A 23,072-nucleotide genomic window follows, 5' to 3' on the forward strand; every position below is an offset into this window, starting at 1 on the left:
TTTTTCCAGCATTAACAGTATAATAAATCAAACATTTCCAAACGTAATTGTAATACTGTGTTGTGCCTCTGTCCACACATGGAGGGTATGCTGGTGAGGGAGAGTATGAGCAAGGGGAGATGGCCTGGCGTGGGGAGCACTGGAGAGAGCTGGGGAGGGAGTCCACATGGGGGCTGGGCTGATGTGCTAGAGCCCAGCCAAGTGGAAGGTGTCCCCATTTTGGGCCAGCTAGCATGGTGGGGGGGCGAGGGGGGGATCACAGATCAGGCAGAGTCGAAGGCCATTCCTATGGAGGGCAGACTGGTTTTGAGAGCCAGAAACTGTTCAGGGGAAGAAAGGCGCCCATGCTGGGGAGAGTGGCAGCCAGGACGGGAGGCTTGCTACCTAAAAGGAAGTAGGTAAACTATCGGTAGCAGGAGCCAGGTTTCTCAATTTCAGAGGAGAGAATTATAAATACAGAAAAGGAGAAAACTGGAATGAATCTTGTGCAGTTATTAGAATTGACTATACTGCTGTGAACTGGTGGTTTTCAATATACTGTATTTATATAATGAAATCAACAGTAATGTACACACACACACACACACACTTATTCCCAATATCTGTCCACTAAAGAGCTTCTGAACAGCAACAGCATAACACTAATGAGCACACAAAAGCCCAGATCTTGGCTTCCAAATACCAGTCTCCACAAAAATGAAGACTTCTTAAAGAAACATCTGATTTCTGTGCTGGAGCATAAAACATCTTCTTGAGCCTAGAATTTTGGGTTGTGCAAGAAAGCAAGGAAACACCCAAAGAATGATGGGAACATTTTACTAGGTTGACAGGTAAAATCCTACTACAGAAGAATTAACACCGACCTTTCACAAACTATTCTAAAAAACCAGGCAAGTAAAGAACACTGCCAAACTCATTCTATGAGGCCAGTATTATTCTGATACCCAAGCCAGGCAAAAATAGCACCAGAAAACTACAGATCAGCATTCCTAATAAAATAGGTGCAAAATCCTCAACAAAATAACAAAGCAATCCTGTAATATATAAAAGGATTATATACCTCAAATATAAAAAGAGGGAAAATAGGGATAAACCCTGTGGTTTTGGACTGGAATAGAAAGTATTGTTTTGAACTGCTCATGGTTTTTATTACAGAGATGAGACGATAAAGAAGAAGAAATACATGCTCATGTGCAGGTGGTCTGTTTGCTGAGAGGGCCTAGACCAAGGACACCCTGCAGCAATCATCTTACCAACCTTCCAGATATTGTTTCTAATTCTATGATCCACTAATGGGAACCAGGGCTTCTTGGAAAAACAGCTGATTCCAAGGAAAGTGAAAGATAACTACGGAGCACAACTATTGTGCCAGAAAACAAGGAAGTGCTCAAAGAATTATGAGGACATGTCAGAAGGACAAAGGAACCAGCAACAATGGCTCACAATGGCTAAGTCTGGGACAATTTGGTCATCAAATGATGATAGTAATATATGTCATTATTTAAGGAAAGCAGGATCCCATACATCTATACCAATACAGACAGACAGACAGACAGGCAAGATGAGAAGGGAACATTCTGCCTTACAGGAGAACAGCAACAATTAGATTGCAAAAGGAATGATGAAATTTGAAAAATCACCATGTGACAACTATCACAATAATAGTGAATTCAGCTAGAATCATCAATAGACACTAAAAACCACAGAGTGAAAATGTGAGGAAGAACAAGGTATTTATTGGTATTTATAGTCTCAAAGTATCTCCCCAGGAATATTTAGTAACACATTTTTATTAACTTCCAGTGGACAAACTAACAGGTACTCTTAACCAAGTGGTAAAAATTAACATCCCCAGTAACAAAGCAAGTTAACAATGCACACACCCCAACGGGATGCACTGAAAAGAACTCAGCATCATTCCTTTGGAATTCCTGTCGAAAGGAAGGATGTGCATATTAAAGAGTCATCACCCACACTGCTTTGAGCCCTTGACTATCTATAAAGGAAACTATTGGGACAATGAACAAAATCTGAGTAGGTGTGTGGATTGAAAAGTAACCCTGGATCAGTGTTAATGCCCTGACACTCAGGATACACACACAGAAGTGCTGAGTGGACAGGGACTGTGCCCTGCAGCTCTCCTGCCAATGGCTGAGAAATGCTCACACCTGAAGAACTAAGTGAACAGTACATGGGAGTAGACAGTACTGTGACTCTATGTGTTGTTTCTGCAACTTCTGTGTACATTTGAGATCACTCCAAAATAAAACACGAAGAGGAACACCCCATAACCTCTTTGGCTTTGGTCATGGTTTCTGCAATGATGCTGGCGGCTCCTGGGTCATCTGTCACTGGGATGAACGGCCGAGAAGAAGCTGAGGAAGCAGAAGGAGTCACTGCAGAGGGGGTCACAGCATCCTCAGAGATGATCTGGTTTAAGAATACATAAGAGGACACCTCAGCAACATGGCACACTCGCCACATATTCCAAAGGCCTTGTCTAAAATTCCTGGGGCCATTTGGAATGTTCCAGATCTTACAGAGGTAACAAGGCTCTTACACCACCAGCTCCAGAGGGGTCTGGGCAGCCTGCAAAGTCAAGCACATTCATATTCCCAAGAAAACTTAATTAATATTCACAGCAGGTCCCGCAAAGGAGACAAAAATGAGCTCATATCTCTTCAAGATGTTTTTTTCTCCAAAATAAGTTAAAAAACTTTTGGCTTTCAGAGCTTTAAGGTTTCAGAATTGTAGAGAAAGGATTATAGATTAATGATAAAATTATTATCATTTAGCAATTTTTAAAAGAATAAATCTATTTCTACTTAAGCACTAAAAAAGCTCCTTTTTAAATAGAATACTTTCTAACTCAAGCCAAAATCATACAGCAGTAGGCACAAAAAACACTCAATAATTAACTAAAAGAATGACTTAACTTTCCTAGACTTTCTCCTAGACTTTTCTACCTTTCCTTTCTGTTCTCATACTATTTTATTGCTTTACCATTTCCTTTTACCTCTCCTCTTTTTTCCTGCCATGGATTTGGACTCAGCCTTTCTTCACCATCAACAGCCAGCATACACTCGTCTCCATTCACGGGACTGGCCGTGGCAGACGCATCAGTAGCAGGTGCCGAGGAGGAGAATGAGGGACACTCCACTGGGGCAATCATGCTGGCTGGCATCAGGGCCCCGACCACAGCATCTCTGCCAGGAGAGAAAGCCAGGCCTGCTGTGAGCCGCTAACCACTGCAGAACAGCACAGTCTGAGGGACCCGTGCTTGCTGAAGGACTCCACTGTTATTACAGAGTACATAGAAGACTTTCGCTTACATACAGAACATTATTACTATGTGTTCATCAGCTGAAAGCTAAGATGTTTACTCCTGATCTTATTTATCTAAATGACCACAGTGATGGCAGAGGAAAACTGCCAAACATAAACATCAGAGCAGAATAAACCCTCTAGACTTCTCTGAGAACTCTGCACAGGTTGTTGTTAGAGTGATTTTGCATTTACTGAAAGCCATGAACCAAGGGCGCCCCACATGAAGCAGCAAGTGCTAACTGTCCTATCATCAGCCCAGTGGGCCTTTGCTCTGAAACTAAAATTCCTGTGTAAGTCTTTATTTCGACTCATCACGTCCACAACCATGGCACATTGATGGATGGGCAACTTACCTAGGCTGTGAGATAACAGCACCAAATGCTGGAAAAGTCAGCACTATCAAAATCCTGCATTATCAAGTGTGAGTGAAGGGGATTACATGTGGCCTTAAACATGATTACGTACCAGTATCAACCAATTCTTCCTGTCATCCCCCAAATATTAACACTAAGAGTTTATTGGCCATAAATAACAAAAATGCTCTTTAACTTGGTTTTGTGATTCATAGTTCAACACTTATTTCATTTCTTTCATTTCTTTAACTCACAGATACCATTATTCACTATCAAAGAGCAGGTGATCCAAAACTCACAGTACTTAAAGAAAATAACACAACATTCTTGAGACATTTGATGAATCAAAAAATTACAAAACCCCAAAGTTTCCATAACTGCACAGTGACAGAGTTAGCTAACAAGCCTACCTGGCATACATGATTTGCAGTGCTGTAAGTATATGAGATAAGGCCTGCTGTTTGGCCAAATTTCCATCCAATGACAGGAGAATCTTGGCAAGGGAAGGGCGATTTGGTTTAGAATTATTTGCACCACTGATTTTATTACTGGCAGCAGAAGAATCAACATCTGAAGGCACACCTGAAAAAAGGAAAATAAAATTTGGGTTCAATTTTTAAGATCACAGTTTACTCTATTTCAATAATATGATCTTTCACAGTTTAGTTCCCAAAATCATTGAAATCTGCATTTTGCTACTTCACAGATTAGGCATTAGGTTCATATACGGTCTTTCATAATTTAAAAAAAATTCACTTACATTATCTTATCAATACCTCTAGAAAGAAACCATTTTCAACAAAGGTTCCATTTAACTACAAAAAGATGCAGATACTTTTGCAAAATGCACTCATAACAATATATGTTATAAATATGTAAGCTGTGAAAATAATTAAACTACCTTTACTCACTTAATACTGAAATGCAAGACAAAAAATAATCCAAAACAGTGGAAAGAAGACAAGACGCTCAGCAAAAAAAAGTCTTATTGGGCACACGCTCCAGCTCACTGTACTGGGAGTTCCCAGGCCTTGGCAGAGAAAGGGGAACTAGGGGGAGCCCAGTGGTCTCCATCAACAGAGGAAGGAGAACTCAGAGTTTACAGGGCAGAACCAGAGAAGTGGCCCAGCTTGTGGCCTAGAGATGCTCTCACTCACCCTTTTGAGGAGGCCGCAAAAGTGATGGGCACCTATGTGAACAAGAACTGCCCAAAGCCAAAGAATGAACTGTGTGAAAGGAGTGGAGACCCAGCACACGGGCCAGGAGAACAGAGGGCTCCACCCAGTGCCTGCTCCCGCCAGACAGGCAGGGAGACATCACACTCCATAGAGCACTGAGCAAAAGACTGAGAAGGGTATTGCCTCAGTGGTGGGGAATAAATAGCCCCGGCTAACATCAGGCCTGAATCCACTTAACAAATTCAAAAACAAGACCAACAGTTTCAGGTAACTTTACTACATCCAAGCTCAAGAAGAGTGACAGACACAGAAAAATCTCCAGCATCATCCAGAGTAGAATTCATATATTATGAATTTCAAAAGTTACCAGGTAGGCAGAGTGGCAGTAAGACAGGGAAATACCACCCACTTCAGAAATAAGAAGAAAACCCTATGCATCTATAAACACCCGAGAAATGGACACAGACATCAGAATCAGGATCAAGAGAATTAAAACACTTATTACATCTATTCTCCGTATGTTCAAGAAGAGAATGAGAGATATGAGAGACATAAAAGTAACCAAGTCTAATTTCTGCAGAGGAAACTACAATGTCTGAGGCTAAATAGTTTGGTGATGTTAACAGCACATTAGGAAATGAAGAAAAGACTAGCAAGTGAGTTGAAGACACAGCAACAGGAACCACCCAAATGAAACAGAGACAAAAAAGTAAAAAAATGAAAAGACCGAGAGAGAGAGGAGCCAAGATGGCAGTGTGAGTAGGGCAGCGGAAATCTCCTCCCAAAACCATATATATTTTTGAAAAAACAAAAAATACAACTATTACTAAAAGAGACCAGAAGATACAGGACAACAGCCACGCTTCATCTATATCTGCGAAAACTCAGCGCCTCGTGAAGGGGGTAAGATACAAGCCGTGGACCGGCGGGACCCGAGTGCCCCTCACCGCAGCTCCCAGCGGGAGGAGAGGAGTCAGAGCGGGGAGGGAGAGGGAGCCCAGGACTGCTGAACACCCAGCCTTAGCCATCAGCACCGGAGCACAGACACACAGCGCTTGGTGTGCTGGATATTAGAGAAACAGTAAAACCTGTGAGCAGGTCCACGCAGCCAGCGCCCCAGGGACAAAACAAAAGCAAGTGCTTTTTGAAAGTCTTAAAGGGACAGGGATCCCACAGCTGGATGGAAGTGTACCAGCACACTCAGCCGAGCAGCTGGGAATCCCGGGGAACTCCAGGCACCCCAGACCCCTGGGGGGCAGCACAGCTCTAAAGCCCGTCATGGCAATAAACAACCTCCCATCCATTCCCCCTTCAGCGTGGCCCCGCCATAGCAGGGGAGCAGCCAGAGAGTGGCCGCGCCCAAAGCAACCACCCAGAGCCGCCTCTGCAACCGCCCAAGCCAGCCTCAGAGTCCCTGATGGTGAGCACAGACACAGGAAACCGGGACAGGGTGCCAAGGGTCGCAGTTTTTACAGGAGAGCACACCCAGCAAGCCTGCCTCTAGCCACAGGGCTCTGGGCTGCCCCAATGGCTGAGCGGCCCGTGGAAGCTCAGTAAATAAAACAGGAATCTGCTCCAAGGAGGGCAAGGCGACAGCAAGCAGGAAGGGACTTTGTTCTCCCAGCTGACACATGCACCAACTGCCCACCACTACCTCTATCACCATGAAAAGGCAGAAGAATTTCATCCAGTCCAGAATCACAAAAACAACCCCTGAGAGGGAAAGGGAGCCTGGGGAGACAGATTTAACTAATCTTCCTGAAAAAGACTTCAAAATAAGGGTCATAACCATGCTGATGTACCTGCAGAGAGATATGCAAGAGCTAAAGGATCAAGTTAGGAGGGAGAACACAGAAATAAAACAATCTCTGGAAGGACTTAAGAGCAGACTGGACTGACGTGTAAGAGGCCGGTAATGGAATAGAAATCAGAGAACAGGAACGCAGAGAAGCTGAGGCAGAGAGACATAAAAGTATCTCCAGGAATGAAAGAATACTAAGAGAACTGTGTGACCAATCCAAATGGAAGAATATTTGCATTATACAGATACCAGAAGAAGAGAGAAAAAGGGATAGAAAGTGTATTTGAAGAAATAATTGCTGAAAACTTCCCCAAACTGGTTGAGGAAATAAGTCTCTCAGACCATGGAAGCCCACAGAACTCCCAACACAAGGGCCTCAAGGAGGACAACTCCAAGAAATGTAATAATTAAAATGGCAAAGATCAAGGACAAGGACAGAGTATTAAAGGCAGCTAGAGAGAGTAAAAAGGTTGCCTACAAAGGAAAACCCATCAGGCTATCATCAGAATTCTCAACAGAAACCTTAACAGTCCAGAAGAGAATGGCATGATATATTTAATGCAATGAAACAGAAGGGCCTTAGACCAAGGGTACTGTATCCAGCATGGTTATCATTTAAATATTAAGGAGGGATTAAACAATTCCGAGACAAGCAAAAGTTGAGGGAATTTGCCTCCCACAAACCACCTCTATGGGATATTTTAAAGGGACTGCTCCAGATGGAAGCACTCCTAAGGCTAAATAGATGTCACCAGAGAGAAAATATAATCACAATAAAGAAAGCAGATCAACCAAATACTAACTAAAGGCAAAAAATAAAATCAAATATTCACAAAAGCAGTCAAAGGGAACACAAAAGAGCACAGAATAAAACACCTAACATACAAAGAATGGAGGAGGAGGAAAAAGAAGGGAAAAAATCAGAGAATCATCAGACTGTGTTTATAATAGCTCAATAAGCGACTTAAGTTAGACTGTTAGATAGTAAAGAAGCTACCTTTGAACCTTTCATAACCACGAATCTAAAGCCTGCAATGGCAACAAGTATAAATCTTTCAATAATCACCCCAAATGTAAATGGACTGAATGCACCAATCAAAAGACACAGAGTAACAGAATGGAGAAAAAAGCAAGACCCATCTATATGCTGCTTACAAGAGACTCCACTCAAACCCAAACACATACACAGACAAAAAGTCAAGGGATGGAAAAAGATATTTCACACAAACAATAGGGAGAAAAAAGACGGTGTTGCAGTACTTCTATCAGACAAAATAGAATTCAAAACAAAGAAAGTAACAAGATATAAAAGAAAGACATTACACAAAGATAAAGCGGTCAGTCCAACAAGAGGATATAACCATTATAAATATATATGCACCCAACACAGGAGCACCAACATATGTGAAACAAACACTACAAGAATTAAACTCATAAAGCTTAAAATAGAAATACCATTGGGCCAATGAATTCCACTTCTAGGAAGTTACCCTAATAGAGCAGCCCAGTTTGAAAATGACAGATGCACTCCTATGTTTATCACAACACTATTTACAATAGCCAAGAAATGGAAGCAACCTAAGTGTCCATCAGTTGATGAATGTATAAAGAAGATGTGGTACATACACACAATGGAGTATTACTCAGCCATAAAAAGAAAACAAAGCCTACCATTTGCACCAACATGAATGGAGCTAGAGGGTATTATGCCCAGTGAAATCAGCCAGGCAGAGAAAGACAAGTACCAAATGATTTCACTCATATGTGGAGTATAATAACAAAGAGAACACTGAAGGAACAAAACAGCAGCAGAATGACAGAACCCAAGAATGGACTAACAGCTACCAAAGAGAAAGGGACTGGGGAGGATGGGTGGGAAGGGAGGGATATGGGGGGATGGGCAGGGAAAGAAGGGGGCATTCGATTAGCATGTATAATGTGGGGAGAGGCATGGGAAGGGCTGTGCAACACAGAGAAGACAAGTAGTGATTCTACAGCATCTTACTATGCTGATAGACAATGACTGTAATGGGGGTTGTGGGGGGGACTTGGTGATGGGATGAACCTAGTAAACATAATGTTTCTCATGTAATTGTAGATTAATGATAACAAAAAAAAGAATTAATAGAGAAAATAGAATGCAATACATTCATTTTAGGAGACTTTCACACCACTCACTTCAAAGGACAGATCCACCAGACAGAAAATAAGTAAGGACACAGAGGCACTGAACAACACACTAGAACAGTTGGACCTAACAGACATCTATAGAACTCTACACCCAAAAGCAGCAGGATACACATTCTTCTCAAGTGCACATGAAACATTTTCCAGAAGAGACCACATACTAGGCCACAAAAAGAGCCTCAGTAAATTCAAAAAGATTAAAATTCTACCAGCCAACTTCTCAGACCACAAAGGCATAAAACTAGAAATTAATTGCACAAAGAAAACAAAAAGGCTCACAAACACATGGAGACTTAACAACATGCTCCAAAATAATCAATGGATCAATGGCCAAATTAAATTAGAGATCAAGCAGTATACGGAGAAAAATGACAACAACAGTACAAAGCCCCAACTTCTGTGGGACGCACTGAAAGCAGTCTTAAGAGGAAAGTATATAGCAATCCAGGCCTATTTAAAGAAGGAAGAACAATCCCAAATGAACAGTCTAAAGTCACAATTGTTGAAATTGGAAAAAGAACAAATAAGGCCTAAAGTCAGCAGGAGGAGGGACATAATAAAGATCAGAGAAGAAATAAATAAAATTGAGAAGAATAAAACAATAGAAAAAAATCAATGAAACCAAGAGATGGTTTTTTGAGAAAATAGGCAAAATAGATAAGCCCCTAGTCAGACTTACTAAGAGAGAAAGAGAATCAACACACATCAACAGAATCAGAAACAAGAAAGGAAAAATAAGGATGGACCCCACAGAAATACAAAGAATCATCAGAGAATACTATGAGAATCTATATGCTAACAACCTGGAAAACCTTGAAGAAAACAACTTCCTAGAAAAATACCACCTTTCAAGAATGACCAAGGAAAAAACAGAAAATCTAAACAAACCAATTACCAGCAACAAAATTGAAGTGGTAATCAGAAAACTACCCAAGAGCAAAACCCCCGGGCCAGATGGATTTACCATGGAATTTTATCAGATATACAGAGAAGACATAATACCCATTCTCCTTAAAGTTTTCCAAAAAATAGAGGTGGAGGGAATACTTCCAGACTCATTCTATGAAGCCAGCATCACCCTAATACCAAAACCAGGCAAAGACCCCACCAAAAAAGAAAATTACAGACCAATACCCCTGATGAACATAGATGCAAAAATACTCAACAAAATATTAGCAAACTGAATTCAAAAATACATCAAGAGGATCATACACCATGACCAAGTGGGATTCATCTCAGGGATGCAAGGATAGAACATTTGAAAATCCATTAACATCATCCACCATATCAACAAAAAGGACAAAAACCACATGATCATCTCCATAGACACTGAAAAAGCATTCGACAAAATTCAACGTCCATTCACGATAAAAACTCTTAACAAAATGGGTATACAGGGCAAGTACCTCAACATAATAAGGGCCATATATGATAAACTCACAGCCAACATCATACTTAACAGTGAGAAGCTGAAAGCTTTTCCTCTAAGATCAGGAAAAAGACAAGGATGCCCACTCTCACCACTGATATTCAACATAGTACTGGAGGTCCTAGCCACAGCAATCAGACAAAACAAAGAAATATAAGGAATCCAGACTGGTAAGTCAAACTGTCACTATATGCAGATGACATGATATTGTACATAAAAAACCCTGAAGACTCCACTCCAAAACTACCAGAACTAATATCAGAATTCAGCAAATTTGTTGGATACAAAATTAATACACAGAAACCTGTAGCTTTCATACACACTAACAATGAACTAGCAGAAAGAGAAATCAGGAAAACAATTCCATTCACAATGGCATCAAAAAGAATAAAATACCTAGGAATAAACCTAACCAAGGAAGTGAAAGACCTTTACCCTGAAAACTACAAGACACTCCTCAGAGAAATTAAAATGGACACTAACAAATGGAAACTCATCCCATGCTCCTGGCTAGGAAGAATTAATATTGTCAAAATGGCCATCCTGCCTAAAGCAATGTACAAATTCAATGCAATCCCTATCAAAATACCAACAGCATTCTTCAAAAAGTGGAACAAATAGTCCTAAAATTCATATAGAACCACCAAAGACCCCTGAATAGCCAAAGCAATTCCTGAGAAGGAAGAATAAAGTGGGGGGATCTCAGTTCCCAACTTCAAGCTCTACTACAAAGCCACAGTAATCAAGACAATTTGGTACTGGCACGAGAACAGAGCCACAGATGAGTGGAACAGAATAGAGTCTCCAGACATTAACCCAAACATACATGGTCAATTAATATATGATAAAGGAGCCATGGACAGACAATGGGGAAATGACAGCCTCTTCAACAGTTGGTATTGGCAAAACTGGACAGCTACATGTAAGAGAATGAAACTGGATCACTGTCTAACCCCATACACAAAAGTAAATTCGAAATGGATCAAAGACCTGAATGTAAGTAATGAAACCATAAAACTCTCAAAAAAAAAATAGGCAAAAATCTCTTGGACATAAACATGAGCAACTTCTTCATGAACATATATCCCTGGGCAAGGGAAACAAAAGCTAAAATGAACAAGTGGGACTATTTCAAACTGAAAAGCTTCTGTACAGCAAAGGACACCATCTATAGAACAAAAGGGCAGCCTACAGTGGGAGAATATATTCATAAATGACAGATCTGATAAAGGGTTGACATTGAAAATATATAAAGAGCTCACGCACCTCAACAAACAAAAAGCAAATAATCCAATTAAGAAATGGGCAGAGGAGCTGAACAGACAGTTCTCCAAAGAAGACATTCAGATAGCCAAGAGACACATGAAAAGATGCTCCACATCGCTTGTCATCAGAGAAATGCAAATTAAAAACACAATGAGATATCACCTCATACCAGTAAGGATCACCACCATCCAAAAGATAAACAACAACAAATGTTGGCGAAGTTGTGGAGAAAAGGGAACCCTCCTTCACTACTGGTAGGAATGTAAATTAGTTCAACCATTGTGGAAAGCAGTATGGAGGTTCCTCAAAAAGCTCAAAATAGAAATACCATTTGACCCAGGAATTCCACTTCTAGGAATTTTCCCTAAGAATACAGCACTCCAGTTTGAAAAAGCAGATGCACCCCTATGTTTATCGCAGCACTATTTACAATAGCCAAGAAATGGAAACAACCTAAGTGCCCATCAGTAGATGAATGGATCGAGAAGATGTGGTACATATACACAATGAAATATTATTCTGCCATAAGAAAAAAACAAATCTTACCATTTTTAACAACATGGATGGAGCTAGAGGGTATTATGCTCAGTGAAATAAGCCACGCGGTGTAAGAGAAGTTCCAAATGATTTCACTCATATATGGAGTATAAAACAAAGAAAAAACTGAAGGAACAAAACAGCAGCAGAAAAACAGAACCCAAGAATGGACTAGCAGTTACCAAAGGGAAAGGGACTGGGAAGGATGGGTGGGAAGGGAGGTATAAGAGGGCAGGGGAAAGAAAGGGAGCATTATGATTAGCATGTATAATGGGGGGGGGGGGGGGGGGGGGGGGGGGGGGGGGTGGGGAGGGGGAGGGCTGTGCAACACAGAGAAGACAAGTAGTGATTCTACAGAATTTTACTATGCTGATAGACAGTGACTGTAATGGGGTTTGTGGTGGCAACTTAGTGATGGGGGAGTCTAGTAAACATAATGTTCCTCATGTAATTGTAGATTAATGATATTGAAATTGATATTTTAAAAAAAAATGAAGAAACCATCAGTTACCTTTGGGACAACTTCAAGAGACCTAATATTTGTAAAACTAGATTCCCAAAAGGGAAGAGAGAAAGATACAGGAAAAAAAATTTTTTCAAGAAATAATGACTGTTGAAGACACAGTGACTGAAGATTTCCCAAGTTTGATAAAAATTATAAATCAAAGGACCCAAGAATCACAATGAAAGACAAGCACAAGAACCATGAAGATAACTGTACCACAGCATATCATAATCAAATTGCTCAAAACCAGGGAGATAAAAATCTTAAAAGCAGCCTGAAAAAAAGGAAACATAATGTACAGAAGAAACAACAATGGCAGTAAATTCTCAATGAAAACAATACAAGCTAGAGAAGACAGTGGCACTTCTTTAAAGTACTAAAAGAAAAGACCATCTACCTAGAATTCTATATATTGCTAAAATGTTATAGAAACGAAGCAAAATAATGACTAGTTCCTACACAAAAAGCTTCAGAGGAAGAATCCCCTGCACATCTGTGCGACAAGACATAAAAAAGGAAGTCCTTTGAGCAAAAGGAAAATGATGCCAGATAGAAACATGTGTCCCCACAAAGAAATGATGGGCACTGGGAATAGTAACTACTTTTCCCAGGGTAAACAGATATTCTATCTCTATTATTTAAATCATTTTCACAGATTAATGAAAATTACTAAAAAATACTGTAAAAATTTACAATATAAACAGAAATGTATTATAACAATGACACAATGGCTGTGAGGGAAGAAATAAAAATATACTATTGTTGTTATAAGTCATATACTATACAGGAAATAGTATAATACACCTAAAGGTGAACCATGATACATTAAAGGTGTATAACATATACCCTTAGCAATCGCTAAAATAGTACAGTCAGAGCTCATAGGAAACAAAGGAGAATAATATAATTAATTCAAAGAAAGACAGAAAAAGAGAAGAAAAAGAACAAAGAACAGCTAGAGTAATAGAAAACAAATAGCAGGATGACAGGTTTAAAACAAATACATCAATAATCAGATTAAATATTAAGTGCATGAAACACCCCAATTAGAAAATGTCAGAGGAAATTTTTTAAACCAAAATAACTACACATTGTGTAAAGGGAACTTCTTTTAATATAAAAATAGGATAAAAATAAAAACAAGGAAAAGGTATACCACAGTATATCATGGTATAAGGAATATCACAGTTTATGTAATACAGAGCACTAAACAAAAGAAAGCTGGAGTGGCTATATTAATATCAGAAAAGTTATATTTTATTGCAAAGAACTTTGAAGCAAAGGAATAAAGAAGGTAACTGCCATGACAGCAGAGCAATTAATCAAGGAGATAAAAGTCAATGTCTAATCAGAAAAGTGGAAAGATCCTAAATCAGTGACCTAAGCTTCTAATATAAAAAACTAGAAAAGAAGAAATTAAACCAAAAGGAGAGGAAAAGAATAAGTATTAGAGCAGAGATCAGTGAAACAGAAAACAGGAAAACAATGGAGAAAATCACAGAATATGTAAACTTGTTCTCTGAAAAATTTAACAACAGTGATAAACCTCTAGACAAACTGCAAAGAGAACATACAATTACCAATATAAGGCTGAGAGATATGACATCACTACAGATTCTATAAATATTAAAAGGAAAATAAGCAAATAACTGAGACCAACTTTATGCTAATAAATTCACCAGCTTAGATGAAATGGACAACTTCCACCAAACACGTAAATCTTACTAGAAAAGAAATAGATAACCCTGTATCTATTACAAGAATTAAATTTGTATATGTAAAAACACAAATTCTGCAAAGAAAATCAGGTGGCTTCACTGGTGAATTCTACTGAACTAATACCAATTCTACACAAATTTCAAAGAAAAACTGAAAAGAAGGGAACATTTACTGCCACATTCTGTGAGGTCAACCTTAGCACAGCCTGAATTTGGGTCTTTTATAAAGCTATATCAAGACAATGTGGCATTGGCATCAAAATGCAAAAGTAAATCAATGAATCAAACCAAGAGTCCAGGAACAGATCCACACTTTCATGGACAACTGATTTTTGACAAAGGTGCAAAGACAATACAATAGAGGAAGGATAGTTTTTCAACAAATCCAACTGAAACAACTGGATATCCTTATAAACCACTCTCCACCCCTAAATTCAATCCATACCTCATACAATATAAACAATCTAACTCAAGATCAAGCACAGACCTAAATATCTATACAGGACTTACAGAAGAACACAAAGGAAAACAACTTTATGATCTTGAGTTACACAAAGGTTTTTTAGATTCAAGACACAAATTGTGATCCATTAAAAAAAAAATGGATAAACTGGACTTTTTCAAAATTAAAAATTTCTGCTATTTAAATTTCAACTGTGAAGAGAGTAACAAGAGAAGACACACTGGTAGAAAATATGTACAAATCATGTACCTGACAAAAGACATGTACTCAGAATATAAAAAGAAAACACTAAACTCAGCATAACAAAACACCTAGTTTTAAATACAGGCAAAAGACATGAATAGACACTTCAGTAAAAAACATACTTGGATGGCAAACAAGCAAGCAGGATGCTCACCATTGTTAGTCATTAAGGAAATGCAAAGTAAAACCACAATGAGATACCATGACACAGCTACAAGAATCTTGGCTACAATTAAAGACTGACAACACATGCTGATGGACAGTGATTACAGAGGTAGGGGGGACTTGATAATATGGGTGAATGTTGAAACCACAATGTTGCTCATTTTTAACCGTCCTAAGATTGTATGTCAATGATATCTTAATTTAAAAAAAGAAGACTGACAACACCAAGTGTAAACAAAAATATGGAGAGGCTGGAGCTTTCAAACAACCACTTTGCAAAACAATTTGCACGCAGGCATCTTAAGATAAACATACACCTACCACATGACCCAACTATTCCTCATCTAGGTATCTACCCTATAGAAATCCAAGTTTATGTCCACATAAAGACTTATACATGAATGTTCACAGCAATTTTATTTGTATAGCCCAAAACTGGCTACAATTCAAAAATCCATCAACAGGCAAATGGATGAACAAATTGTAGTATCTCCACAAATGAAATACCATTCAACAATAAAAAAGAATGAACTATTGATATACTGATACATAGAAAATGGATGAGTCTCAAAATAATTATGCTGAGTGAAAAAAATGTAGTAAAAGAAAGTACATACTATATGATACCATTTATATAAAACTTAAAAAATGCAAACTGAACTACAGAGCCAGAAAGCAGACAGTGATAGTGCGAGCTAAGGACAGGGCTGTGAGGGTGCACAAGGAACCTTGGAAGTGGTGTGTATGTTCACTATCTTGACTGCAGTGATGCTTTCACAGGTGCACATGGGTCAAAGCTGATGGAAATTGCACTTTAAATATGTACAGTTTATTGAATTTTGATTTTACCTAAACAGAGGCTGAAAATACCAAGTAGCCCAACACACTGCCTATACATTTCAAGTAGTCATTATAATGTTTTCTCTGATTGCAGGCATTGCCAGAGATAACCTGAACCCAGCACAAGAATCAGCATCATACTTCCATCTAAAGTCTTCATTCCAGCATGCAGAAATCACAACAGAGTGTGCCATGATTACTCTGTGGCCATGGTTCAGAATGCAGTTAGTATGGTCCTAGAGCTGCTGACCTGGTGGTACCATCAAACATTCTATCTATGTTGCAGCTGTGCCATACAGAAGAATCTCATGTAAAATACAAATCCATGGTACCTAAATAGGAAGCACCTAAAGGGTCTCTTGCAGTCTGGAAGAGGACGGGTTCATGGACAGAAGGCGTTGCCACATCAACAGTTGTCCATGCCACACTGTGCGAAGACCCACAAGCCACCCTGGTGATCTTCTGGCCTTCTAAGCCTTGCACAAGGGTGGGTTTCCTATTGACCGTGGTTGTGCCATTGCCCTGCTGGCCGTGGTCATTGTCGCCCCAGGCATATACCTGTTAAGGGGAACAGAAACAGAATTTTCCAACATTTCAGTACATCATCTTTAAATTTACTTAAAAATTTTTGCCAATGACTATAAATGAATATTAATATCAATACAATGAATTCATCTATTTATTTTGTTGTGGGAAGCAGGGAGAGTCTCTTCAACTAAGTGCAATAATTATATTTTCCTTTCTTTTGGAAAGCAAATGATCAAAAATAATATACTCACTTTTCACATAATTCACTTCTTGGCTTAACATAACTAGAAAGTATAATTCATTTTTAATTCATTTGGGTTAAAAAAGTTATCTAATTTGTTGTAATTTTGAAAATATAACATCCATGAGCCTGTCATGGTATATATAGCCTCTCAAAGCAGAAGAATGAGTAATAGTTGCCCAAGTCAACTCGACTTCTAAAATGAAGTATGTCCATATCCCCAGCACCTATCAATTTCCCAAGCAAAGCCTTGCGAGCACCTCAGCAGTGGAGCACCCTCAATGACTGCACTCTCTCCACCTTTCCACACAGACTTCAGCATGGGAAGCCCACTCCTCTGTAACATGCATCGTTCAGTGACTATCCCGGGTGCCCCCCACCCATGCTGATGGCTGGGCAGATACACACAGGAGCAAAATGGACACAGCCCATTATCTTGATTCTTCAAATACCAACACTCATCTCATTTCATCACAAGTCACTCTTTTGACACAACAAAACCTTGTCATGATCTCAGCTTACCTGCCCTGCGTCCGTGACTGCCAGGCAGTGCAGGGCCCCAACAGCCACATGAACGATCTTCTTCCCTCTTAGCCCTTCCACCACCTGTGGCTTCCGCACATGCACATCAGAACCATGGCCCAGCCGGAAGTAATCCCCCTTTCCCCTGTGAGGAAGTTGACAGTGCACATTTTAATATAATGGTTCCAATTTTGCAACATCCACAGGAAAATGCTCATTGTTTACAGTGTTGGAGCCAATTCAATGGTAATATCACTAATTGAATGCCATTAGTTCAATTTAATTAATTCTGTCAATAAGATCCTTAATGGGTGTTTTACTACATTTAAGTTACTGATATAGGTTTTCATATAAAAGGACTGAAAACATGACAACTTCAAGTGCCTCTTATAAGCCCTCTGAGGTACAATTCTTCCTCAATCTGCCTCTGGGTCATGATACTCAAGCAAAGGCCCATCACACCATCCAAGGTCAGATGGGGGTGTGTCCCATTCCTTTTCAATTAATAAACTAAGCTTTCAGAAGAAACACATATGAACATTTTCAGGGTCAAAGAAATCAGAGGTCTGTTTCCCACCAATTTGATTATCAGGCTTCTAGGATGGTATGGAAACAGAAGAAACCTTCTACATAAACTTCATCAAAATAGGAAAGACAACTTGAGCTAAAATTTCTCTAGTGTTCTTTTCCAAATAATGCAGTTATAATGGGAATTTTTTTCTTATAATCTTGCCACTAATCCAAACTTGAAATAAATAAAAGGGAATAGACACCCGGATGAATAAGAAAATGGGAGTTCTACCACCCCTCCAAGGCACAGACACACTGGTGGGCGACAAGGGGTTTACATACCATGTCCACACTACTCCTGACTTGGTGAGAGCTAAGGAAAACTGAGCCCCACACTCGATCTGGCACACCCCCTGTCCATTCAGCCTCTCGATGTTCTGGGGAATGTTACAGCCTTCACTTCCTCCTCGGCCCAATTTTCCAAAGTCACCATCACCCCAGGAAAATACCAAACCTAGGTTTTTAAAAAAAATACTTCAGGCCAATGCTTTCACAATGTCCATCTACTCAGAAAGGAAGAATCAGGACAGGAGCTCACCTTCATCGGTCAGAGCCAGGGTCTGTGCATCTCTGCTTCCACACGCAACCTGGATTACTCTGTGACCAAGAAGGACTTTCACCTACTCAATTACAAATGTAAAAACAGAATCAAGCACAGGCACTAAGAAAGCAAGGGAAATTTTTTCCACAGACTGAAAGCCAATAATGTACGTGTCTTTATGAACTTTCCTGGAGTCAAAGCTTATCTTCTCTTGAAATCAGCAGATGGTAAGCTTTCTAAAAGCAACAAAATGTGTATAATCACCATTTTGGGCTTCAGCTGTGTTGTATTGTCCCCATGTCCCAAGCGGCCATACTCTCCAAGGCCCCAGGTATACAGTTCACCACTAGAGGTGAGGGCTGCACTATGCGAGCTCCCACAGGCGATGTCACGGATACGTTTGGTTTTCAGTGCCTCTATCAGCCGTGGCTTGTCACTGTTCCTAAACAAAATTAAATAAAATTCCCTATAACCAATCCAGCCTTTTTGAAAAAAGAAATTAAAAGAAGACATCTACACAGATCCACATTTAGCCAAAACAACATCTGTAGATCAACTATCAAATGTTAAAACAGAACTTGTGAGGCCAAATCACATTCATATTCAAATATATATATATAAATTCCAATTCTATTTTCATAAATAACTGATCCTATTTAGTTTTCCGCAAAATTGCTTTCAAAAGGCATCCACTCTTATCATCAGTAACAGTTTCTCATTAACGCACAATAAAAAAAATCCTTACATTCTGCTGAAGTGTCCAAGTTTGCCATCATCACCTTCCCCCCAGGAAAACACTTTCCCATCGACAGTCAGAGCCATAGCGTGCCGGCCACCTGCAACGGCAATGTTCACACAGAGCAAGCTGACAAAAGCTCACAGCATAACCACCTATTCTGCCTAGCATGTGGTATGTACTCAAGGAATATGGGTTAAATAAGTGAGTAAACAGGGTAAAAAAGTACATAAAATAAGTGAACTTTCATTAAACTACAAAGTTCAAATCCTAAAAAGAATTTTACTTACAAGAAGGCAAAATAGTGCTATTTGCTAATGGGGTTCCTGCTACGTTAAATATATAATAAGACCAAACTTCAGATGGAAAAAAGTGAAAGTAAGCACATTTGTGATTAGGAAAATTATAAAATACAGTGGCAGTTAAGCTTTAGAAAAATGCACACCAACAGTGGAATTATTTAAGTGAATGTTAAACACTTGCAATTAAGACATTCTACTGTCTTTCCAAAGCATATCATCTCTGCACTTTCCTCAGTGGGCACCATCCTCCCAGGCAAATCACCCCACCTCAGGACAAGAGTGCTCTCTACCGTCATTTATTACTCTGCTACTTGTGTCCCTGCCAGCTCCTGGAAGCCCCAGACCCCTAACACTTACTCTGCCCTATTCCTTACCAACAGAACCCATATTATAAGGGCAACCATGTACTCAGCTTTCCAGACTCAACTGCCCAGAGAGGAGTTGACAGAGATGCTACAGAAGTGAGTGAGGCTCCCAATAAAGTGCTTTAGAGGAGCTGAGTAGGCTGGAAGACAGGCCCACCTTGTGCCTGCCTGTGAGGCCATGTTTCAAAGAGGATGGACAGGAAGAGTAGCCGGCACTCCACTCCTCCTGGACACAGAGCTGCCGTACAGGCCCTAGACCTCACCTCCAGACTTTTATAGAGAAAAGCAAAATTCTGTCTTGCTCAAGCCGTTGTATACTTTAGAAATCTGATGAAAGTTATAGGCTCTTTCCTCAGAAAAATTATGTAAATTTAAGCATAAGATGTGATTATTTCAAAGATGCTATGAACCCAAGATCACATCTCCAAGACTGAAAACCACTCCTGGGAGGGGTATGCCTCATCTGCCTGGAAAGCCAACAACTGCTGGTCTCAACACCCACGTGTGGCAACAATAATTAAACTCTAGACCACCTGGAGATCTGCATTCTCCAATTTTTATTCTTAATAGTACAACTTGAAAAAGAATGCAAGGATACCCTAGGGAAAATGATTTACAGGCCCTAGTTATTTGCAGAGCATAAGCAATAGGCTTATCTACATATGGGTGCCAACTCTGTCCTGGTACCTGAGTGAACAGCCACCTTCTTGACCACATAACTGCTAAGAGCCGTGATCTGCCGAGGGATGGGCACAGTCCCGCTGGAGATGCCGAGACCCAGCCGGCCATTTGTGGCTTCTCCACAGGCGTACACTTTCCCTTCCACAGTCACTAAAAGGAACAAGAGTGAGAGGACAACTCACTTTCCACAACATAAAGCCATGTTTTTAGCGCTAGGCATATTTTAAATGTTTTTTAAATATTAGAATAATCATACCTGCAAACAAACTTTTAGAACCACCAGCCACCTGTACTACATTCAATGCAGACAATGTCTCAGAGAATGAAGGAACCTTTATCTAGAACAGGATTTTTTAAAAGGAAAAAGATAATTTTATTTACACTTTGAAAATTACAGGTGGCCTTATTAGATGATAAAAGGAACTACTATTGATGTGCATGGTTATATTAACCAAAAAAGTTCTTTTTTCTTAGATTACACACTGAAGTATTTTAAGGACAGAAAGGATATACTAAGATTTACTTTAAGGTAAACAGGGGTAGGGGTGGGTAGAAAATTAGGGCAAAAACCACGACCAGCATCTGCTGGTGACTGCTGAAGCTGGCAGAGGGACCCAAGGGCTCAGGCCCATTCTTTCACCAGTGCACATCTGAACATCACCATAAGAAAAGAGGAAAAATAAAATACACATCATGTTAAGATATAAACAAATAAAACTACATTTTATTTCAAGCCATGTCCTCATTCTTGTTGATTCTGTACACTTAAATTCCCATTGTAGATGGGTGTGATTTAATTTAAAGTTCTTAAAGCCCTTAACTAAAAAAAAACACTTCATGGTTCCCATGTCAGAATTATCCAATAGTCACTGCTACAATGGAAGAAAGAACTTTCCTTACAGCTGTGGAATGCCAACCCTCTGCTTCCCACACAGACTCCAACAAGGGCCACAGTTCTCAGGATCCCCTAGACAGCCCTGGATGATCACAACTAAGATTCCCAAAACTTACTGCCCCTTGCCCACCTCCAAATGGGAGTTCAGGAGCCTTAAAACACAAACATAATTCAAGGCTGTTCAAAGAAGGATTCATTTGAACTTGAAATTCATTATACTTGAAAGGAGATACTTAAAAATAAATGAGTTCTAACTTCCTTTTCAGTTTCTCCACAATGCAGGTGATAAGGGATCATATGATGGGTGAAATCTCAAAACACTAAAAAGAAGCAGATGTTCACCTGAAGAGAAACTGTTTCCAGGCACCCAAATTTGAAGGACTTGGTTTTGTGGCTCCGCAGTTAAGAGACACTGAGGAATATAACAGATACTGAATTCAACCCTAGTTCAAATGAATCATTTGTTGTTTCTATTCTTTAAATCACATCGTGCTCACATTCACATCACTATGGCATATTTTTATACACTGTTTTGTTCACAATAAGCAAAAATGTTTATTGTAGAGAAAGCAAGATAAATATAATTATAGTCTACAATTTTCATCCACTTATCAAATCTTTTCAAGTGTATTTTCTAGTTTACAAAGCAGCAATAATGCAAAACTTTACCTAAAGTGCACTATTTTCCAAGGACAGAAGCTTTAAAGAAACCAAACCAAACTTGATAATGTATGTGAGTTCATGTCCAGATTTCATTGGAAACATCAATTTTAAAAACAACATGTAAGAGGTAAAACCATTATAAAAACTTCGAAAGAAGCCTGGCTGTTGTTGGGCCTCTGGCACAAGGGCACCAGAAAACCCTGCCTCAGGCCCACGGTAACAGCCAAAGCCACACCCCAGACCAGGGCTGGGGGTGGGGGGTGTCAGGAGTTGGGGCGGAATACCTTAGAGCCTTTCAGCCCACCCAGCTGGTCCTTGTCGTTCAGTCCCCACACGAACACTTTGGTTCTTATCATGGCCGCTGACTCCAGCCCCGCAGCCTTCTTTCTAATGAGGCTAGCCAAAGGAAAAATAAAGGCAGAAGTAGACACTCAGCATAAAAAGTTTTCAAGAAGTAAAAAGGAAAGAAACCTCAGGCACACACAGTTTGCTGGTTACTATCGAAAACGCTTTAAAGTTTTAATACAATAAATCCTTAAGTGTATGAAGGGGTATTCCAAGGGTTAAAATTTCTAGATACCAGCATGCTACCTTTTAATACAAGAATTTTAACTTTTTCTTTTTAGTGAATATCTTTCTATGATAACACTATGCAGTTCTCTTTCATCTTACTTATGAAAGCTGTTTTACTGACTCAGAGCAATTCCCACCCATCACCTCGACACACAGCTATGACAGGTGTAACTGGAGAGGACACTGGTTAAATGGCCCCAAGAATCATCCCTGGGGCCTGGCACTGTGGCAATGTCCCTAAATCTAGACATCTGTTTGGTCATTCTTTTCCCCCAAAGAAATAGTAAAATAAAGGCAGCCAAAATACCTTTAAGATACTGTAGCACAGACACATGTCCCAAAGCAAAGTGCAATTTTCTTTACATCCTCTGCCCACCACCCTAGCCAGCTTGGGCTGGAGGTCCCCATGCCCCTGTCCTCCCAGAGACCTGACCCATACCATG

General features: G+C 39.8%; 1 protein-coding gene across 4 annotated transcripts in view; it reads right to left on the reverse strand.

Annotated features, from left to right (window-relative positions):
• HERC2 (HECT and RLD domain containing E3 ubiquitin protein ligase 2) overlaps window positions 1–23,072 on the reverse strand; it is a 264,575-nt gene that overhangs the window by 61,423 nt on the left and 180,080 nt on the right. For 3 of the 4 annotated variants that reach the window (XM_073227076.1, XM_073227078.1, XM_073227075.1), the window contains 12 exons: window positions 22,341–22,452; window positions 20,755–20,836; window positions 20,505–20,648; window positions 19,160–19,250; window positions 18,679–18,856; window positions 18,412–18,493; window positions 18,156–18,327; window positions 17,304–17,448; window positions 16,345–16,570; window positions 4,091–4,262; window positions 3,017–3,206; window positions 2,293–2,430 (listed from right to left, as the gene is read on the reverse strand). In XM_073227076.1, the coding sequence (XP_073083177.1) occupies window positions 2,293–2,430; window positions 3,017–3,206; window positions 4,091–4,262; window positions 16,345–16,570; window positions 17,304–17,448; window positions 18,156–18,327; window positions 18,412–18,493; window positions 18,679–18,856; window positions 19,160–19,250; window positions 20,505–20,648; window positions 20,755–20,836; window positions 22,341–22,452 (1,732 nt within the window). The remainder of the gene's footprint in view (window positions 1–2,292; window positions 2,431–3,016; window positions 3,207–4,090; window positions 4,263–16,344; window positions 16,571–17,303; window positions 17,449–18,155; window positions 18,328–18,411; window positions 18,494–18,678; window positions 18,857–19,159; window positions 19,251–20,504; window positions 20,649–20,754; window positions 20,837–22,340; window positions 22,453–23,072) is intronic. The other variant, XM_073227077.1, reaches the window with a different exon arrangement.

This window comes from Manis javanica, chromosome 18 (genome assembly GCF_040802235.1).
Source record: "Manis javanica isolate MJ-LG chromosome 18, MJ_LKY, whole genome shotgun sequence".
NCBI classification, from domain to species: domain Eukaryota; kingdom Metazoa; phylum Chordata; class Mammalia; order Pholidota; family Manidae; genus Manis; species Manis javanica.